Here is a 24,304-nt window from a genome sequence, read left to right on the forward strand (position 1 = left end):
TGATACGCGCGCGCCGTCGCCGCCCACGCCATGCTGTTACCGCCGCCGCATCGGTTCGTAGCTTTCGGTGAGGGCGAGGTCAGACCTGCACACGGTATAATATTGATTCAGCGCCGCGCACAAGTATACCCATTATAATAACGTGCAATTTACGGGGACGCGGGCTATACGCAACTGCATTCTTCGTCGTGACGTATTACCGCTGGCAGTGCCCGCTCCTCGTGCGGTTTGCTGCGGTGCTTAAGCTGTCGTTGTACCCATACCTTCAATCATTATTGCATTTACCTATCGTTTGTTTTACGGTCGATTATAATTCCGAAGCGACGGCCGTGCGATACTGTAGGAGGCCGCGACCTTCGGTAGCAACGAATACAGAGGAAGCTATGGCGACCATTGAGCGGGAAAGGAAAATTTATGTATATATATAAATATATAAAGCTCGCCTTTTAACTACGAATCTCGCGCGGTACACAGGCGTTTTAGAATGCGGGGCCGTTTAGGGGTGTTACCCGCGTCGATATACGCAAAGAGTTAGCGTTTTTTTCTTCCAATTTTTCGCCCATCCACTCGGCGCGCCGCACGCATTGCACACTCTGCCACCACCGCTGTCGCAGTTGTCTTATCGTTGTCGCGCCACCGCACGCGCAGTTTCATCCACGCGCACGAACACTGCCGTCCGTCGTTGCCCTCCCCGCACGCCGTTCGGATAACGATTCTAATTTACCCCTTTTCCGCCGCAACCTATCCCAAAACCGTTTTCTTGACAATAATTTAAAGTATAAAAATATTATTATTAGTATTATTACTATAATATAAATATCGCGGATTCGGTCGTTCCATTTTACAGCCGCGCAATAATAGCGTTTATAATAGTACTATCATCATCGTCGCCACCACCACCGCCATCGCCGCCGCCTCATCCGTTAGCGCCCCAACGCCGACGGCACCACCTCCATCGTTGCCGCGATCGTCGTTCGATCGACGACAGATTCGTGCGGACGGTACACACACGCACACGTACACGCGTGCGCACACGCGTGCGACACACACGCGCACGCGCGCGCGCACACAAGCTCGCGGACGCGTAACCACGCACGCACGAGCTCACACGCACCTGACGCCGAGCACCACACGCCACTCGCACACGCACGTTACATCAAAGCGGTCGTCGACGGTCGCCGCGCGATATCCGACTCAGTCGACGGACGCAGTTTGCACCGGTACCATCTCATTGCCGCTGTGGTTATCCATCGTCTTGAGAACCAACCCCGTCGGTGTAACACGCGGCCGAACCATGTCCGTCGTCCACCAGTCCTACACCGCAGCCACCGCCACCACCACGTTTCGATGCGTTTTGTTTACTGCAGGTAAGAAAAAATAAACCGTCATCAGCTATCCGCCGCCCCACGTCGGTCCAGTCTGTTACGATATCATAATTTTTTTTTTTTCATTATTAAAATAAATATTATTATTATTATTGTCACGTATCTTAGGCCGCTGCCCTTGTAATTATAGTGACATTAAAGCCGATATCGTTCTGTGGTTGAGTCGTCTGTCGTTTGTCGTGTAATTTGTATCGTATCCAGCGATTCGATCGGCAGTCGCGATCCCGGTACGATTCAATATAACCACGATCTTCCAGAACGTTTCCAGAATTGGGCCGCCTAGCTCGACCTTTATACGTGACACGACACGGCGGACGACGTAATTTACACGCTGATTAATAGACTATAGTATTGTTTGGAGGTAGCTGATGTTTATAACCAATGGTCGTAATTACGTATATATTATTATGATACTTACCAGTAGCAGTCATATTATCAATGCATAGGTGTAGTTGTTGTCGTTTATGAAGTCAGAAATCAGAAATCATCTCACTCATCACGTAGACTTTTTTTCTTTTTTTTTTTTATATATCTTATTCTCTACCAACATCCTCCTGTAAGATTTTTCTCTTGTCTTGTGAAATACGCTTTTTGCGTGCTCGGCATACTTGGTATACTCACCTTTGTTACGTCCGACGAGCAGTTTTTGAACAAGACTGGTTCGTATCCATGAACGAACACTACCCATGCCAATTTCCTGCTTTGTTTCGTTACTTAACACTGTGAATTAAATACCTAGGTATCCCAAGTAAATATATTTAATAGGTTTAAATGGTCTATGAGCCAAGAAACCACGCTCCATTAACACTAGAACACTATAGTTACAATGTATATACAACTGTAATATGTTGAATAGTAAGTTTATAAATTATGTTGATTAGATACATTATATTACCATTTTTTTTTGCATTACATATAAATGATTTACTCGATATGTATTTAGTATAATTTATAGTTAAATTAATTTTTATTAATTATATATCATGTGTGTTGTCTAAGTGTATCTAGAACTCGTATTATAAAAGATATTAACAGACACTCATTATAATAACTACTAGCTTACTTTTTGGAAGTTTAAACTTAAGTTTAATTTTAATTGAAAATCTTACGTTGGTTTATATTTTATTCTGTGTAATTTACTATTCCAGTGAAGCAATTATAATTTATAATTTTATATATTACTAATTTACTAATTTACAAAAAAAAAAAAAATTCATGAAAATTGATTACGTGTAGATATTACTTGTTTTCTTAGTTTTCGCCTAAATGTATTTATAAAACTGTTTTATAATATTATATTATATTTAATTCGTTTATTTAATTAGTTTGTAATTAGTGTTAATATATTATTAAAAAATAATATGGGCAAGTCCGTAATCATAACTAAGACAATTTTTAATAGGAGAAAATTATAAATTATGCACATAAACAATATTATGTTATGTTTTACGTTATTTTTTTTTATACTAAAGAATATGACGTGTTATTCAAATAAATAATAAGATAAATCGATGAAAAATTAACTTATCTTAATTATATTAAAATTACCTAGTTAACCATGTTTTAAATGCCAGAGAGTAACAATAGTATAGATATTTTTAAATTGTATTAGTTTTAAAAAACGATTTTGTGTTAAACGTAGTCTATCCAATATACTATAGGATAATAATAAAATGTTTATTTAAATATAGGTTTACTTACATTTTATTATCACGCTTTGAAATATTTTCGAAAACAACATAACATAACCTCACAAATGTAAAATATAGAATGCATATAAATGCATAAAACTTTAGTGCACCCATAAGATATAACTTCTTAAGAAAATAACCACCACCGCGACTTAAAATTATACCTCTCTTTCTTTAAGTAGAATCAAAATGCTCATAAACATTAAATGCAATGATGTTTACGTATATTATGAGGTTAAACATACAAAGGTATAAGTAGATTTTTTTTCATTAGAGTTGGTGAGTTTGAAATGACTATATGTTTACTAAAATATTCTTCTCTATCTAATATTATAATTGTAATTAAAATTAATAAATATTTTTTTTATGAAAGTTTAAGTGAAAATTATCTCAAATATATATTTAAATTATTTATATTTTACAGGTTTATTTTTATAAAAAGATAATTTGATGGTTTTAGCTTAAGCAAATATAAAATTAAAAATCGTGTTGATAATGACATACAAAGTATTATATTTTATTATTTTGTGGATTAAAACACCACCCATACCAAACTTTAGCATTGAAACGGATTAAATATAAGGTAAAATAATGTAAATAATTTAGTAAATACCTACCAAAGACCTTAAGGCTTGCATTTGTACAATTTAATTTACACATAATACGCATATAAATAATTAATAATAATAAAATAAAAAATAGAAATGGACATTACTTTATGATTATCTTACTATTTAAAATCTACAATCTAAAAAATACATTTTAATAAAATGTTTTTTGCAAATTGAAATTTATTTTTAAATTCAAAGTTTTATTATTGCATATAATCTTTAATAATACAGTCGAACTTCTTTAACTCGAAATCGTTGATATCTCGAACATTTTCTCCAGTCTCTAAAATTTCTTATTTAAACATTACTTTTAACATTATTTTGAATGTATTTTAACATTAAAAAGACAATAGGTAAATTTTAGAACTAGTTATTAATCAACACGTAAATCTATATTCTATAAAATTACGAAAATACCATTAATTTATATACTATTATGAGAACATATTCTAATAATTTTATTTTTTTGAAGTCTATTTTTTAAATAAATTGTTATAACTTTAATTAAATTTATTAAACTATTTAAAAATATAAATTTAAACAGTGCTTTATTAATTTATTGATTATTTTACATTTTGATTTTGAAAAAAAATATATGTATTAAATCTCAAACTATCAAAAAATTTAAATTATTTTAAATTATTTATAATAGAATTATTCTATATACACTTCATCGATTACTTGATGTTTACTGATTATTAAATAATGCACTAGATATTCTGTCAAATACAGACTCTTTAAAACTACACCAATCAATTATTATTATTCCATAGTAGCATATTACATATTACATATTAAATATATAAAGCCTCGTATTACACAATGAAAAATCATAGTCAATATTTTTTTTAAATCTTATTTTTATGTTATATTATTTTATTATAGAATATTATAGATATTAATTAAAATGTTTTGATTTTAAATATGTTTATATTTAGTTCAATATGTATTAGTCAATACTTTTGATAGTATTTATATAATAAACAGTTGACTCATTTTATTTTATACATACATTTTATTGATGAAATAAACTTATTAAAACCAATTTTTTTTACATTTACTTTAATTAATAATTTTAATACTTCATTGATGGTGATGTAGGTGAAATAATCTAAATCATATAAGAGCTAAATCATAAATTGCTTTTAATTTATTGATACATTTTAACAGCATCGAATAAATAATATTAACCTCTCCATATTAATATCTCTTGATTTTTTCTGTGTCTAAAATACTCTAATTACACTATAATCTATACTAAAAAATCATTTTACTCTTAAAATTTTACTGGATTTGATAAAGCATGTAGTAATGTCATAAATTCCTTTTTTTATAATTGAAATACATTTGGTACTTATTTTAATCTATTTCCTGAATTTACATCTTATAATTGAATTTTTATCTTATTATTTATAATTATTTAAAACAACCAACAAATTTCATTACATATTTAATCATTAAAGATTATTATTTTTAAAATTAAGTGTTGATTTTTATTTTATAAATTTTATAAAAATAACATTGTATTTATTTTAATTTTATCATAATGTTTATTTTCATTAGTGATCTATGATTTTTTACAATAAAATATAGCCGGTTTTAGAATATTTCAATTGTATCATTGAATGACCTTCTTTGTTAAATATTAAAAATAAAAATAAATCGTTACCTGTTCTTCGAATGAACAATTTTGAGGACTTATAATTTAATTTATTACTTACTAATTCTGTTGACTTTCAAGACCATTGTAATTTCTATTAAATTGTAATTTTATTTTTTGTTTACATAAATAATCAGCTTCTTTAGTGAATGTAAATATAATCCAGCAGTTATTGTCCAAAATCCAATTATCAATTGAAATTGGTAATGTTAAAAAAGGTTTTCTTCAAAAACAAAATATAAAATATACCACTGAACATCATTAAATTTTTAATATTATGCATCTATTCATACTCCCTATCCCTAATAGTTTCTTCTCAGATCTTTTGTTATTTTATTGAATATTTTCCTCTATTTTCCTACTAAACATAAGATCAATTTTATTAGTTTTATTTTTTGTTTTTTTTTTACAACCTACAGCTTTTATTATCATAGAATAATTCTAAACTATAGTAAAATATTTTTACGACAGATTAAAAACATAAGAAAATAGTGATGTGTTAAAAATAAATAAAATGTTTTATTTCAAAAACGTTTTATTAATTCTATAAATATGTCTTAAATATAAGTCAAAACCAAAATATATTAATAACATTTCACACTCATGCACAATATAAATGCAAATTCAAAATAAACTAGTACTTATGTTAAATTAACTAGGTGCGTATTATAGAAAATCAATGGTTTTAAACTTTTAATATATTCTCTATATCACAATTTAACATAAATAATTTAAAATATTGCTTATATTCAAAAATAAATTTTTCATATAAAAAAAATTATTCTATAAAGCAAATTAATAATACATGTAATTTTATTATTTTTATACATTTGTTGAATTTATTCTATTTTATTATTTTTAATAATACATATATTATTCAAAACTCATCAAAAATAGAAAGTAGAAACGTTATCAATATGATCATAAGAATTTAATACAAACAAAATCAACGATATTAATTGAATCTATAACAGATCTAAATTGATTTTATTTCAACGTATCAATAATGATTTGTCGACACTTTTTATTATTTAATTAAAACAATTTCATAAATTTAGTCACTTTTTTCATTATTATTATTATTGTCTTAATAAACTGTAAAATTTTACTTTCAGATATAGCTTGAGTAAGACATAATTAAAATTATTTATTTTATTATAAATTTATTAAATATGAATTTTTCTTAGATTTATTAAAATTATATTATTTAATCTGAATTTTAATTTAAAAAAATAAAATGTAAAAATATGTCTTATATCATATTTCTTTAAAATTAAAATATTTGTGTAAACATGTCAATATTTGCCATACAAGTTTTTAGATACATTAAATGGGTATATATTTTATATCAATAACATCAATTTTTATTTAACTTGTGAATTATTATATGACTAGAAAGATGATTCAATTAGAATTTTCCACACAATTGTAGTTAAGTAATTATTTTAACTTCTGTTTAATTTATTTTACCACAATATAGATGAGCTTAAACTTCATCGCGAGTTCCAAACAGTAGCTTGAATTTTTTTCAAAACAATATATTTTAATTCAAAAGTTATTGTTTTATTTTCCAGAAACCAAATCAACTAAAAACGTAAATTAAAAAGACTTTTTTCTTCGAAAATCAATTTTTGTTTTTATTTTGAAGTCAGAAATAAAAATAATTAAATACAATTAGATGTTGAAAAATATACCTACTATTATTTTATCAAAAACTGTACAATAATTAAAGAAAAAAAATAATCCATAATGTACTTATTAATTAATGTAGTGAAAATGGAAAATGAAATGCACTAATTTTTTTATATATAAATTGTACAATAAAATTCATCAAAAATAGTTATAACTACTTATAACCAATTTTTGTAAACTTAGTTTTATTTATTTTATTTCTCATGTAATACCATAATATCACGCAACATTCTTAAATGGTAATAACATTGTGGGTATACCTATAATTTCTTTTGAACTTTAAAATTTTTCTATAACCTTCGTTAAAATTACCTACCTATATTAAACCCATTAAAAGAAGAACGGGAGACGACTTAAAAACCTATAAGTGAATTTTCTTTTTTAAACATAATTATGGGCGATTGTAAACTCCACCGATTTACAGGTAGTTGATTTTAGGGTTGGATTTATAACATGTAAATTCCACCGATACATTTTTTTTACCTGAAAAAAAAATGTAAACTCCACCGATACGTATTTTTTCGTCATTTAAGGCAAACAATATTACCAGTATACAATTCGTCAAAGCTGCATCTAAACATTATCAAACCAAATTTTAAAACCTAATTTTAAAACCAAACAAATTTTTTTAAAACCTAAATTTTCTTTGATTAATTATTTTTTATTCATTTATTTTAATTAACATTATTTTAACATCGAACTAGTGATCACTATTAATTATTATTATATCATTTATTTTAATATTGTGTAAAAAAAAAGATATAAGTATCTAAATATAATATATATAAATAATAAATTTTTATTAGATTTTTATGATTTTTTTTTTTTAAATTATTGTTAATTATTATTAATAATTATATATTTTTCAATTTTCTATTATTGATATTTGATTTTTATGATTTTTTTTTTTTTAATTATTGTTAATTATTATTAATAATTATATATTTAATAAAAATATAATAAATCTGCACCCACATAAATTATGTAAACTTAATTAATCAGATTGAATTTGGATTACAATTTAAAAAAAAAACATACCAGTGGAGTTTACATTTTTTTTTCAGGTAAAAAAAACGTACCGGTGGAGTTTACATTTTTTTTTCAGGTAAAAAAAACGTACCGGTGGAGTTTACATGAAAAAAGGTCTAAAAAGGTCGCAATCGGTGGAGTTTACATGCGCCCATAATTATTGAAAATTTTTAAGTCAAGTCAATATCAAAACATATAAACTATTAATATTTTTATTTTTATATTTTTATACACTTTATACCAGAGAAATTTAAATTTAGTTAACAATTAAACATTCATCAAATCAGTGTAATTTATAAATTTATTTAACATTATATACAAAATATAATGTAATAAAAATGAAATTATTTAATTAGTTCTTTCGAAATTGTTATACATTATGTACACGTATAAGCATTCATAGAATATAATAATTCAAAAATGAAAATTTAATGTAAGTATATATATATAGTACTTGTAAGTTATTCAAAATTGTAATACCAATCAATGATTAGCATTCTAAAAACAGTAGGGAATTATATAGAACTAAAGGAATTTTTATTTTTATAGTTTTAGTTATTTTTAAAAGTTTTAAAATTATAGGTCATGTTTATCTGGACATCTGATAAATAATTTTTTTTTCAAAAATCATAAAAAATCTAATCATTTTTTTATTATATAAAATATTTTTAATTATATTACACTATTAATAATATATTTAATAAATGATCTATGAAAACCTTTTTTTTTAATTATAAAATATTTTTTAATTTGTTTTTAGCAATTGTGATGTTTAATCATATTCTCGTCGCTCCAATAAATGCCTTACAAATATATGAACAAAATAACATAAAACGACAGTATCCAATTACTACATTTCAAAAAGTGGTAAGTAATTTGTTTTATTGTTATTTAATTATTTATTTAATTTTTGTGATTAAATTATTTTAATAAAAATATCATATCATGATTGAAATGTGAAAATTAGTATAAATCAGAAATGGGTTAACTTTCTAACAAACAAGTAACAATTCAGTTATATGCACAGTGGACAAAAATAACATACATTTTAAAATTTTTTTTATCAAATTTATTTGTTTTACATTACAAAATCATGGTTTGTTTTCCAAGTTGAGTGAAGTTATAAACTTAATTTGGAGATTCTCGGGAATTATATAAATACTATATATATAAATTTGACCATGGAAAAAATATGAAATTTTTTCTGGCTAATAATTAAAAAAGGACAATAATTTTTTTAGAATAGCTTTGCAAAAAAAAAAGTTCAATATTACTATCAGAAATATAATACATAAATATTACATTACATAAAATTATTAAATTACATGCATATTTTTATATTTCTTGTTGTTTCTCAGTATAATGCACAAAATGTACATGCTTATTGTTGAAAAATATTATTGATCGACTATAGATTAGCGATACGTACAAAAGTGCTCCGCTAACTATTTTACATAATTGTCACACACATTTATGATCATTTTCTATACAAAATTGCATAAGTATTTATATTTATAAAATTGTTTACATGGAATATCTCTAAAAATGTCAGTATTGAATCGCATTGTACATTATTAGAAAATAACAAAAAAATAAATAAATAAATAAAAATTGAAAAACCACTTCGATAGTAAATAACGAAAAATAACAACTTTTTTGTGTAGATCCGCTGGATTTATAAGTGTCAAGAAATGTTTGTTATTTTATATTCATTATTCGGTAAATAAATTCAATTTAATGTAATGTCAATACTAGCTGATTCATAAAAGTTTTGTAAATACCTTAATATAATTTATTAAAATGTCTCAAAATTTTCAAAATATCGAATAATAATTACAGTTTTTTTTTTTTTTTTGTACACACACTTAATAGAGTTTAATTTCATTAAATAAAAAAATGAATTGATTAATTGGCTGTAAATCTATATATTTAAATAGATACAATAAGATAACCCTATTTTATTTTTATTTTGTATAATCATTGTATTATTGTAGTATAAATGTATAAATACACTGGTTTATTAAATGATTTTTTTTTATCTATAGTTAATAGTATTAGGATTTATTAATTGTTATGATATTTAATATAATAAAAATGATTTGGCTCGTTCAAACTGCAATTTTAGTTTATTATCTAATTATAAGTACTTATACAGATATGATACACTTATCATTTAATTATAACTCAATTTTGATTGATGATCTCAAAAGTAAACTCTGAATAGTGATACATTTTTAGTTTTTAGCATGAATATTTTCTATACAAAGCAACAGTATAATTTATTATTCCTGCTTATTTTATGAATAATATCACACAATTTGTTATCAAATAGTGTTAATTATGGATAAAATAAGACTTAGGTATATAATAGAGTCTAATATTGCCTCATTTTAGAAAAAGAAAAGTTCTAATTAAATGTTATTCGAGTTATTAGGTAGCCCAGTTCTAATTATTGTACCTTAAACCTTAATTGATTGGAAATTAGTTTAAATTAAAAATATTAATTAGATATATAGAAAATAATTAAAAATGTACAGTATTACATGTATACAATTTTCTTCATCATAAATAATTCTCGATTAATTAATTATATTGCTCTTATGTGTGTAGGAAAAAAATAGAACAGTTTAAAAATTACACTTTAAAGGCGTTGAAATTTTTAAATATATATCTAAATGGGAACAAAAAAAATATAAAAAGTACAGTTATTAGCGACCATATGACTCTGATAATTAAACTACGATCGTTTTTAATTTATCTAGAGAATAAATGCACAACGTCTATATATTATGTATACAATCTATAAAAATTGATTTATGTATATAATATAACTCAAACTATCTATATTTTAAATTTTTATTTTCATATATTTTATTTTTTAAATATAATTTACCAAATTTAATAAATGTAAGTTTGTTCTCAAAAGATCCAGAGTAAGATAAGAATAGTTTGGGTAATTTAAATAACATGTTTTGTCAAAAAAAAAAAAAAAAAATTATACACGTATACATTTTTACATATTTCAATATTTCGTACATTTTTATATATTATATTGTATTGTTTAGTATTTTTTTCAAAATAATTTTAATCTAGTCAATAATATAATATAATTTAGTTTAAATTAGATAAGTGTTAAGACTAAATGTACACAAAACAATAGGCGTTAATAAATACTTTAAAATCTATTTAAATAAATTTATAGTCCAAAACCAATGTAAATTACAAAAATATAACAATATAGTCTATAAGCCAAAATTATTCTTTTAAAACAATTTTAATTTTTTTTTTTTTTTTTTAATTCAATAGTACAATATATAAGTAAATATAATTAAAACGTATTAAATATCAAATTAAGGTTGGTTTAGTTTTTGTATTGTACATTATTTGTTATAATTAGAGACCAGAATTGTATGCAATTGCATGTTCATACTGAGTGTATGCACTTAAACGAGAGTTTGAAATGTGGGCGATTCAGGCCCAACTGATTCCATAGACTAAATTTAATTTTGCATATAATGGCATATTTGGAAGGTTGAGGAATATTTTTTAATAAGTGCATATAATGTGCTTATTTTTTATAATCTTAGTAGATAATCAAATTATCTCATGTTTTTATTTTGGAAACTGTAATTGCTATACTGGCGAAAAAAATTACCGTCTACACTCTACACAGTATAGAATTTTATCTTCTCTAGTTTGATACAATGTTAATAAACTATTATCTGACAAATTAAATTACTTTTAAAGTTACTTCTGTTGTGTAAAAATTTAGCATTCATTTATTGGCTACACTGCAAATTTGAAAAGTAATATACTGATTTAGATTCGCGACATTTTGCCGTTTCACGTACTACTGTACTATATAGTGTACTTAATACCTATCGGCTATCACGTTTTGTTTACTGTTTAGTGAAGTTGTTGTTTAATATTTTTATTTCTTGTCTTTAGTGTAAATTAAAAACATTTTGAAAATATGTCTAAAATACGAACAATTACTAAGTGTTTGATAAATCAATGGATTGAACCATATAACAAAGACACTATTGTGTTTACAACTGATGGAAAAGTTATTTACTGTCAAGTATGTGATCGACAAGTACCGTGTAATAAAAAATTCCAAATTACACAACACGTTAATACATCAATTCATGCAGATTCATTGAAACGAACCTTAAATAATAAAAAACAAATGCTATTAGGAAATGTATACAAATCGAAAACCAATAACTTCAACGAAGATCTCTGTTTGAGCTTAGTAGCTGCCAATATACCATGGTTTAAACTTCAAGTTCCGCAATTAAGAGATTTCTTGCAAAAATACACGAATCAACATATACCAGACGAGAGTTTACTTCGAAAATCTTATCTCGAGCCATGTTATAATAAAACAATTGAAAATATAAGAGAACAAATTGGGGACTCCTATATTTTTTTAATTGTGGATGAAACAACAGATATTAATGGTAACTACATAGCTAATCTTTTAATAGGTGCGTTAAGTAGTGAAAACTCTTGCAATCCCTTTTTAATTGCTAGTAAAAAACTAGAAAAAACAAATCATTCTACTATTTCACGTTTCATCAATAATGGCTTAAGAATTTTGTGGCCTAGTGGTGGTAATGACGAAAAAGTTTTGCTGTTATTATCAGATGCAGCCCCCTACATGATTAAGGCAGGTAAGACATTAAATGTATTTTTTCCCAACATGATACATGTCACATGCCTAGCGCATATGCTTCAAAGAATAGCTGAAAAAGTGAGAGAATTATTTCCAAATGTTAATACACTGGTAAATAATTTAAAAAAAGTGTTCTTGAAAGCGCCTCATCGTGTAGAAGTATACAAAGATGTCTTGCCAAATGTAGCCTTACCACCAGAACCTATACTAACTAGATGGGGTACTTGGATCAAAGCAGCCACCTTTTGTGCTGATAATTTTGAACAACTAAAAATAATTATCATTGAAAAATTGAAAGAAAAAAATGTGGTCAGTATAAAAAAATGTGAAGATATGCTTAAGTTAGACTCTGTTAAAACTGACCTTACATATATTAAAACTAATTTTTTTATTCTTGTTAAAAGCATTAAAAAATTAGAGTCATCTAATTTATCTTTGTTTGATGCAACAAAAATTGTTGATGAAACTATTTTAAACATGGAAATGGTATCTGGAAATAATGGAAGAATTATTAAAGAGAAAGTTTCTGATTTAATAAACAAAAATGGTGGTTTTAAAATATTAAAACAGATATCAGATGTTTTATCTGGAAAAGAAGGAAGTTTACTACCTCAAAATTTTACACCTATGATGACTTCTTGCATGAAATATGCACCTATAACGTCTGTGGACGTGGAACGATTCTTTAGTACATATAAAATGATATTAAGTGAAAAAAGAACCAATATGACTCCAGAAAATATGGAAAGGTATATTGTTATTAATTGCTATGAAAACAAAAAATAATTGTTTATTTTATATTTAAATATTTTATTGATTTACTTTGATGTTGAAAGGACCAACATTCCTAATTTTATTATATTTTGTTTGTTTAAATCGTTTTAAAAACATATGATATTATTTTATAATTAAATATTTTGTTGATATACTTAGATGTTAGGTCCAACACTCCCAATTTTATTATATTTTATTTGTGTTAAAAACATATAATGATGTTTTATTTTATATTTAAATATTTTGTTGATTTACTTAGATGTTAGGTCCAATACTCTTAATTTTGTAATATTTTATTTGTTTTATTTGTTCTAATGTTTGTAGTTATTGTTTATAATAATATAAATTTATGATGCATATTTGAGCATATTTTTCAATTATTTGTGCATATTAATGCATATTTTGACCCTTTTGCTTTGCATATTTGCATCATATTTGCCACATTATTAGTGCATATAATTCCGGTCTCTAGTTATAATAATAATGAAAAATTATCTACACTTGGATTTATTTACAACACCTTCAAAGTATTAATCCATAAAAATTGTGACTCCGCCATAAATCCCTTGTGATTAAAAATGTCTAAAAGCATACAGATATGCATAACAAAAGGACGGTCTAGAACAAGGATCATAGAGCCTAAACCTCTTTGTGGTGAAGGTAAAGGGATTTCAAATTTTTTAATAGGGTTGTCAGAATTAAGTTTACAAGATTTAGAATTATATCAATAAATGTTACGTTAGAAACATTAAATTTTTTCATTATGTTTATTTAGAAACGTTTACCGGGTGAAAGCTCACTAGATCCCGTGTCGAATGCAGACGATGAAATTCAAAGGTCGATCCGGAAAAGCGCTGTTTTGTATAACAAAGTTGACTTGACAACAAGTAAAGATACAGCTATTTAAATTATAGGGTATAATTGGGTGTATATGTTTATTGTGTAATTTTAAAATCAATTAATTAATCACATATAGTAAGGGAATATGATATAATTATATATTTTCCTTTTAAATTATTTTTTTTTATCATATTACATAGAATTTTCTCATAAAAAAAGTATATAATTATTAATACCTAAGTATTAATATTTATAATATGATAAATTATCGTCATTTGTACTTCATTATCATTTATTTAAATAATTAAATACAGTTCATATATTTAAAATACAAAATAAAATTATATAATATTGGCATTATATTATTATGGTGCTAATAACTGATACATAAGCGTAATTTATATATTAATAATATATTTATATCAGTTGGCTTCAATCTATGACAAAAAATGTTTTTTTTTATTCCAGCAACTCAATCGAATATTGTTGCGTCACTTTTCCGACTAAACGAAGAAGAAGGTAATACGTGTATTCTGTTAAGGGTAGATGCTGTCATAGAAGTAAAGTTCAAAACTAAACTAGGTTCTGAAGACGTAAGGGTCAGAAATAAATTATTTAAATATAAATTTGTATTTATTATAATATTATTCTATGGATATTATGTGAGCTACAGCAAACTGATCTCTATGTTCCTGACGACGCAGAAGTAACTGGCGATTGCAGCAATGAAGATGATGCAACATTAGTACTCAAATGGAAAAATTTCGTCTTTACTTGGTACTTCACAAAGGTAAAAATATAATCATTATTTTCATTATTTAATTATTTAATTTATTTTAATTTCAAAAAGTGTTTTTACTTGGGGTAAAATAAAAGAATTGCGGATCTTCAAAAAATATTTTAAATGCTTAAAATAAAGTTTTTTTTGCAATATAAATATCTAAATAATAAAAAAAGATACATAAGTGAATACTCCTCTGCTGTACATTAGGCGCTGAGTACCTCAGTCACTATAATAGGTGTGTTAAATTTGAATTCAATGACATACCTCGTTATGTACAAAAAATGATTCTGCGTGAAAATGATCTACTGGTCTATATCATCAAGTAAATATATGCTTTTTGATAAAGCTACTCGTGTTAAAATAATATATTTTAATTTAGTGTTATAGACTATAGTAAGATGATTTATATCATTACAAAAATAATACATTTATTTTATTATAAGTATTTAATAATTATAATAATATTAAAAATTTATACCATATGATATCTACTTATATAATACAACATTTAGTACCTAACATATTTCTGTAAATACCGTAAAACAGTAAAAATAAATTTATAATAATTATAAATAAATAGATAATATTTTAAAATAAATCGAAAATATCAGCGTATAGTCAAATTTATAATAATATAAAATACATAAAGGTTTAAAATCTCACGAGAAAGTTTTTAAATTTTGACAGAAAAATTAATATATTGTTATTTATTATTTAAAGAATTAATTTATTCCAAATTGGAATTAAAAATATTTATAAAAAACAATTTTCTTGTTACAGTTCTTAGACTTTATATTTTCAATATAAGCTATTTATAAAAAATTTTATATTAAATTTTCAAAGCTTAGACACCAAAAGATAAGTTTTTATTAATGTTTACTATAAAATAGTAATTTTTCGAGATGATTTCGACGAATTTCGTGAAAATTTGAACTTCAATGCATACAAAAAAAAAAAAAAAAATGCGCTTACATACATTTTTAATATTTTATAGAGATATGAGAAAATATTTTGTGGGATCTTGTATTTTACCCAGCAAATTTTCATCCCTATAAATAGCTTAAAAATAGTCAAAATATTTTTAAAATGTTATCTTAAATAAAAAATGATAATATGAACATTTGGAGAAAATTTAATGTCACTATAATTATTCATTTCCAAGTTATAACAAAAAAAAATCCCGATTATAAAAATAAATACTTATAAATTTTCAGTTTGACCTTTTTGTAATACAAACTAGATCCAATTTTATATCTAATACTACTCTCATATTTAAAAATTAAACCATTTTATTAACAACATATCGCATACTCATTCACAAAAAAAAAAAAAAAATAATGAAGTACATTGTTGTAAAATCAATACATTCATTGCTCCACTAAAAATCTAATATAATAATTTACATTTAAAAGTAATTGCATTGATTAATTGTATTGCTATCAAATATATTATTAGTATACAGAAAATATATAGTTTTTAAAGCCAATACGTATAGAGTTGGATATTTTCTTCACAAATGAGCTAAGTACTAATAATAAATTGGTTGTATAAGTATCATTGGCTTTTATTCTATCTAGTTATAACTTAAGTTCACAATGCTTTAAAGTTTTTATTCCTGATCAATTTGTATTTTTATGAAAAATAAAATTAATGATTATGTGTACAACAATAAAATTAACAATGGTAATGTAATGTGATAACTGATTACATAATTGAGTATGTTATATATATATACTAGCTGACCCGGCCACGCGTTGCTGTGGCTAAATGTTCTTACACTTGATATTAAGCAGACAGTCTTAAATTTTTAAACGTTAATATCTAATTTTTTAAATTATAAATACTTTTAATTTTTCTATTTAATTTAACACCAATCGGTGCACAATGCTTTTGGTTAACCTGTCTTTAGCTAACACAAATAGATTCGACAGTTTCTCAACACGTGAACACGCAACATATAGTTGCCCATGAGAAAAACATGGATTTTCCAAATCTAAACCACAAATGGACATTGTTTGACCTTGAGATTTATTTATAGACATGGCGAAAGCTAAACGAATTGGAAACTGTAGCCTTTTGAAGGGTATGGTAGAATCTGATGGTATCATCGGAATACGTGGCAGCAGGACCACTTTTCCTTTAAACTTCCCAGACAAAATGGTTGCTTCAAGAATATTTCCGGTAATCTTTTTGATGGCCAAACGCGTACCGTTACATAATTGAGGTGGCTTCAAATTACGGAGGAGAATAATGGAGGAACCAATCTTTAATCGAAGATTATGTGGTGGCATTCCAGGGATATCTAATGAATTTAAAAATTCATTCGGAAAATTTACACTTTCATTTTCGTCAACAACAGTATCGATTGATTTAAATGACATCAGATCGCCTGGTAACAACTGTTGTATATGGAAGTTAATTTCGTCAACATCAACGTTTTTGGCTGCCAAAATCGCCCGTTGACTAAGCCATTCATGATTCAAATAATTATTCTGTATATCCGGGAAAATACTCTGAATCAAATCATTTTTATCCTGAACAACAGTGCAAAAATTGTCCGCGAAAGTAGAGCGAGGTATAACCGGTAAGGTCTGCCGGAAGTCACCAGACAAAAATAAGATAGCACCACCGTAAAGTTTATTATTGCTGTTTAAATCTTGCATAGTTCTGTTTAGTGCTTCAAGTGAATATTTGTGTGCCTTTGTGCACTCATCCCAAATTATTATAGAACTCTTCCGCAACACTGCAGCTATTCCACAATTCTTTTTGATGTTACACATTGCATCTGGTTTATTATGAACGTCCAATGGCAGCTTGAATGTTGGATGTGCTGTTCGCCCACCATCCTAAAGTAGCCGCAATGCCTGACGATGCTACAGCTAATGCGATTTTTTGTTGCGACCGTATTTTGGCAAGAATCAACGATATTAAAAATGTCTTACCGGTTCCACCGGGTGCATCCAAGAAAAAAAAAACCGCCTTGTTCAGCAGCAACAGCCAGCATAATCCGATCATAAATAATTTTTTGTTCTGCTGTCAGTAATGGTTCACTGTTCATGATAATTGTTGCTGAACTTCCATGGTCATATTGATTTTCTCGTTGTAAATCGGTATTGACTAAGTCGGTGGCTGGATGATTAGGTGATGGCATACCATAATGATTAAGTGGTAAATTTGAAATAAGAACACATAAATCCTCGATCATGAGTCATGACCAATGCTTCATTGTACATCTCTGGTGTATAATCTCTAATTTGGCATTGATTTATGTGTCTAATTCGGTGCAAGATGTCTTCTGTCATACAATTTTTATATGTTTCCCACAAAGTTTGTGCTTGCGAGGGATAACATGTCGTCAAAATAATTGCAAACAACTGGCGAATGTTATTCGGTGTTGATGTCAACGCAGCATCAGCAAGCGTTAAGTCCCAATGGTTATCGTCTTCTAGCAATTGCAGTTCACGACATGCATCCTGGTATGTATTGAATACTGGACCATTAACTGTTCGTAAAAATTCAAAAGACGTTGGTCCGGGAACATTCACCAATAACAAACGTAAATAGAAGCACTCACGTTGCTTTGGATGTACCGTGTAAAGTCTCCCCAATGTCTTAGCTTTGAATATGCCAATATTGACATACTTTATCCATTCCACCGATAGCAATCATTGAATGCGCTGAGTAGTTAATATCTGGTGCATAATCAAAGGCAAGCCGAACGAATGATGCACGTGTTAATGAGCGGCTGATCCGTTGCCTTTGTCGATCTCTTTCTCGTACTGTAGCTATGTTTCGTTCTCGTGCCGCTCTTGTTCTCGTAATATTCTGTTGCAGACGTTCGTCACGCTGTTCTTGAGATTCTCGTGCACGACTTTCTGCAGTCCTAATTCTTTGAGCTGCATTTCTTGTTTCCATTTGTTCTGGTAATTGCTGAGCTCTTTCAACACGTTTGCGTCGTGACCCTTTGCTGCTCACGTTGTTGAAGTTAGATTTTTTCGGTGGCATGTTATCATAGCACATAAATAAATCTTATAATATAAAACCAAAACGAGCTTCCCGAAAAATCCGCCAGAATGCGGGCACTTTAGTGTTCCGACCAATCGAAAAATTACGATTTTTTTCTTCCAGTCGTCGTTATCTCCCGCCGTCGTCGTTATCGTTATCTCCCGCCGTCGTCGTCATCGGTTGGGTTATTGCTTATTACTCATTATTATTGTTTTTATATACCGTTTTTTTTCCGCTTTTCGCCCGGTTTTCCGGCCTTTCGAGACCTCTTTCCGTCGCGTTCTCGACGCTATAGCCCGGAGCGGGTCTTTTTCGTCCGGTCCGCGCGTCTCCGGATTTCGTTCGCGTCCGGAAAAGCGTACTCGCGGCGCGTTCTCCGGTCGGTCGTCGTATCGTCAATACTGTTTTTTTTTTTTTTACGATACGATAAATCGTTTATCCGTATCGATTACGCGTTTTTTTGTTTTCGGTGTCTCCGCCCTCGGACGCCTCCGCGACCTTATCGTCTCGATAGCGTACGAAATACGATTATATGTGTATATATATATAATAATAATATTATATAAAAAAAGAAACGTGCGTACCATTGTTGACGTACGTCAGATTATGTTTATTATATACAAAAAAATCGCAAAATCGTTGCTCTTCAGTCGTTGTAATGCCTTTAATCGCATACCTTTGGGGGGGGGGATATCGTGATATGTGTATGTGATAATAAACTCGGTACGTCGTTGAGACGTATACGATTAAAAAATGTAAACGAATACGTCGAAAACGTTCTAAACGACAATAAATATGCGATTTACGGTTTCGTGACACGCGAATCGTAAAAATTATACGGGTCAAACGACGTATAATGTAGTATTCGTCGCATCTCTAAAACGGTTTAAGTGCTCGAGATTCGGTTACGGATTTCAACTCATACGGTAGTCGAAAGGTGTTAGGATAGGACTCTCAACGTTAGGTAGGCAGGTTCGAATCCCGTTCCGGCGTATTCCGGGCGGCCCCATGTGAAATCACACGTACGGGATTTTTTGCATTTTTTTTTTCATTTAATTCGATCATTATTAATTGCTATTTTCGTTTTGATATGACATTACTACTCATATAATATTTTTCAAATTTTAAAAACGATTTTTGATCTCACACATTACATTTTATACTGCTTGATTGATGATGACAAAATATATTATATTATAATATACTTTACACGAACGTTAAATTACACAATAGTATTCAATTATTTATTTTTTTAAATAGATTAAAGATAGATTATTGTATTCAATTAAACCAATTATAGTTATTGCCAACAGTCTGCACGATTCAAATGTACATTTGTGATATGCAATTTATATTATAGCCCGAGAACGTTCTATTGATGACGATACAGTTGTTTCACTCAGTTTTGACGGTGAATTCACTATTTTATATGTTTAGCCTTTCAGTCGCTTACATTTGAAAGATACAGGGGAAGAACAGTAGCAAATTTTTTTCTTTTGATTTTTAAATATTTTGTCATCACAGAAAGCGCATATTATTTCTTTTCGATATCTAACCATCTATAAAATATGAAAAAAAATATTAACTATGTATAGTTTTTTTGATTTTCAACTAGCTAACGTTTGACATGCGTTTTCCATAATGCGTTTAACATCTCTCCTTTACGCCCACGTCGTCTGCGATCCGACGCAGTCGGATCGCCTACCTGGGAGGTTCAAACGCGTTTAATTGGATTTTCAGTGGTGATCGCTTGAAAAATCGAGCGCTCGATTCGACTTAAACTTTTTTGCGTACTAAACAGCACAACGGTTTCGACGTCAGGAGGTATGACAATCCGCCGCAGCCAGATTGCCCTGTCAGGTATCGATATTCGATGGGCGATGACTGATAACTGGACACTTAATAACCCTTTCGGAGTGTATTTATTTATTTTCCATACTCAAAAGCATCGGGCGAGCCACGGGAAATTCATCCAATCCGCGAAATCGGATTGCCCTTTCAGCAGGTATCGACTTTCACCGTACGGGCGATGACTGATACCTAGACACTCGATTGCCGTTTTCGTATCGAGCTACGGGACGAGGTTCTCCGACGTTAGGTAGGCAGGTTCGAAACACGTTCCGGCGAAATCCGGGCTGTACGATAACTGACTAAGTATTCTGATTTTTTTTAAAATTTTTAAATTTTGTGTTAATTAATTGTAATTTCTGTTATCAAAAAAATGATTAAATATATATAGTTTTTTGATCTTCGACTCACTATTTACCACGACTCGCTAACGTTTGACATGCATTTCCATAATACGTTTAACATCTCTCCTTTACGCCTACATCGTCCGCGATTCGACGCAGTCGGATCGCCTACCTGGGAGGTTCAAACGCGTTTAATTGGATTTTCAGTGGTGATCGCTTGAAAAATCGAGCGCTCGATTCGACTTAAACTTTTTTGCGTACTAAACAGTACAACGCTTTCGACGTCAGGAGGTATGACAATCCGCTACAGGTGGATTGCCCTGTCAGGAATCGATATTCACTGGACGATGACTGATAACTAGACACTTAATTAATTTTTCGGAATGTATTTATTTATTTTCCATGCACAAAAGCACAGGGCAAGCTACGCGGATTGCCCAGTCGAGTAACGACAAGCATCGGGTAATGACTGATAGCTAGACATTTAATTACCATTTCGGAATGTATTTATTTATTTTCCATGCACAAAAGCACAGGGCAAGCTACGGGACAAGGTGTATTATACCTGTGAATTTAATGAAATGACCGACCACTAGACGCTCGAATTAGATTTTTATTATTTACGCGTTTAAAACGACACCGCCAAAGTGTAGAGCCACCAAATCAGAGGTACCAACATGTCAAACGTCGTTATCACTGGTTTTGTCTACTAGACTTTTCTAACTGCTGTATTCTTAAGTCCTGTCACCGACCTAGGAAATTCACTTCAAACGATATTCAGCTACCTAGGGTACTCACATACAGCGAGTTTTACCGACCTAGGGTATTCACATACAGCGAGTTTCACCGACCTAGGGTATTCACTTACAGCGAGTTTCACCGGTGCTAGTAAATAAATAAAATAAAATAAAATAAATTGAAATTATTGTGGCCATGGTAACGTAACTTTTATAATATTTTTTTTTTCGGTTTTTATCGATATTAATCGATTTCAAGCCCTGCTATTATCGATTTTTGTATTATTATTTATATTTTATTTTTATCTGCTAGAGGGTGCCACCGGTGTAACTCAGTTTTTGTCTCTAAATCTCTAACTCACAGGAGTTAGGTCCATACCCTATATCCTGTCTTTTAAGTTGGACCAAATTACACACGGTGTAAAAATTTCATCAGAATCGGTTAAGTGGTTTAGGAGTCCATTGAGGACAAACATTGTGACATGAGATTTATATATATTAAGAAAGAAGATATATTTTTTTTTTCTTGAATTTTAAGATCTATTTATTTTCAATAGTTAAAAATGTATAATCTATAATTATTGAAAATCATAAAATAAATATTCCCTTAAATTAAGTATTTTAAATATTCAGAGTTTTTATAACAAGTCTGAGCTATAAATTATAGTAACTAATCTGTAATAGTATTTTTAAATAATAAAAATTGATTTGCTTTTATAATAAACCGTAATGTATTAAACTGATCTTCATGAAAATGTGATTGTAATTATTAAGTTCACCGATGTATAGATATTATTTAATTATGTAAGCTATAGTTGAATATTTAATAACCCATGAGCCATACTTAGAGAAAATGTATTCATATAATACATCATTCCATTGTAATATATAACATAAAATGAGATGTTTCACAGTTAATAAAAAAAAAAAAACCCCATCAGTAATATTTGAATTATTATGCTTATTATTAAACTAAATTGTGTGATGTATAAACAGTTATTTTTAGTTTTGTTAATTCGTTGAAATGTTGTGCAGAAGTTTTTATTTCATCCTATAATACTTTTATACGTCAATTATGTTTCAGAGAAAAGAGACTCTGAATTTTCAGAAAATTTCCAATTCAAAAACATTTATATTGTATAATCTAATAAATTATTTTATACTCAATACACGTGTTTATATTACATGCTTTTAAAACTTAATATCACGGCTGTTGATGTAAGTTCTTGTATAGGTTCAAATTCACTTATGAAAATAAGGTTCTTAAACTTAGCATTCAATAATAAATTAAGCTTATTTGTATGTATTATTAATACATATATACAATATACATGTGATTTAGTACATATAATTTTTACTGTTTTTTTTTTTTTTTTTTAGGATAAATTAGATTGCGAAAATTGAGTAAATTTTTCTGTTGTGTTTATTTTTATTTTCAATAATTAAAAAATGTATTTTGATATTAAATATGTTATATAAGTAATTTTTAAAACGATTATTTTTAAATTAAACAAATGTTTTTAAAAAACTACGACCCCTTCCATTAACAAACACATTTTGATTTACTCATTTTACTATAATTTATATAACTATTGAACCTGAAATGATGAAAAATAATATGTAATGCAATCAAATTTTATAAAACTATGTTAAGTAAGTTAATATAATTTAAAAAAATATATATACGTATATATGTATTATTTAAATACTCATTGAATAACATGTTTTAAATTAAATTCTCAGTCATTATATTATTGTATATTTGTATATTGCTAAAAATAATTTAATCTAAATTTTATAACATAAATTCAATTTAAACTTATCGATTAGATGTTCTTAGTATTTAATATTCATCAGCCATAATTATGATATTGAATTCTTTTACAGTAAAATATATGACAGTTGAAAAATCGAATTTTCGTCAATAATTCTATTTATCCTTTTAAACTTATTATAATAACAATATATTATATTTTACAAATATACTGTATATAGAAAATTATAAAATTATATTTTGTTCAAATATGGAATTTTTATTTTTATAATGATCAAAATAAAATACGAGTTTTGTGAAAAAAAGTCAGTAAGTTAAAGAATAACATTTTGATCATTTAAAAATCCTTATAGTTTTCTTAAAACAAAAATATTATACATATTGTAATAAAATACAAATTTTTTTAAAAATATTAATTTCTATTATTATAATTGATTTTTAAAATATAAATT

The 24,304-nt window shown here is 27.7% G+C and overlaps 1 protein-coding gene across 1 annotated transcript in view; it reads left to right on the plus strand.

Annotated features, from left to right (window-relative positions):
* Positions 1 to 606: 606 nt before the first annotated feature.
* LOC112595098 (lysosome-associated membrane glycoprotein 5) overlaps positions 607 to 24,304 on the plus strand; it is a 37,569-nt gene continuing 13,871 nt past the window's right edge. The window contains exons 1-5 of the mRNA XM_025340189.1: positions 607 to 1,367; positions 8,829 to 8,935; positions 14,296 to 14,407; positions 14,829 to 14,953; positions 15,034 to 15,150. Coding sequence (XP_025195974.1) covers positions 1,295 to 1,367; positions 8,829 to 8,935; positions 14,296 to 14,407; positions 14,829 to 14,953; positions 15,034 to 15,150 — 534 coding nt within the window. The 5' untranslated portion in view covers positions 607 to 1,294. The remainder of the gene's footprint in view (positions 1,368 to 8,828; positions 8,936 to 14,295; positions 14,408 to 14,828; positions 14,954 to 15,033; positions 15,151 to 24,304) is intronic.

The sequence above is a fragment of the Melanaphis sacchari genome, unplaced genomic scaffold (genome assembly GCF_002803265.2).
Source record: "Melanaphis sacchari strain LSU unplaced genomic scaffold, SCAv2.0 Contig254_pilon_pilon, whole genome shotgun sequence".
In the NCBI taxonomy this organism is placed as follows: domain Eukaryota; kingdom Metazoa; phylum Arthropoda; class Insecta; order Hemiptera; family Aphididae; genus Melanaphis; species Melanaphis sacchari.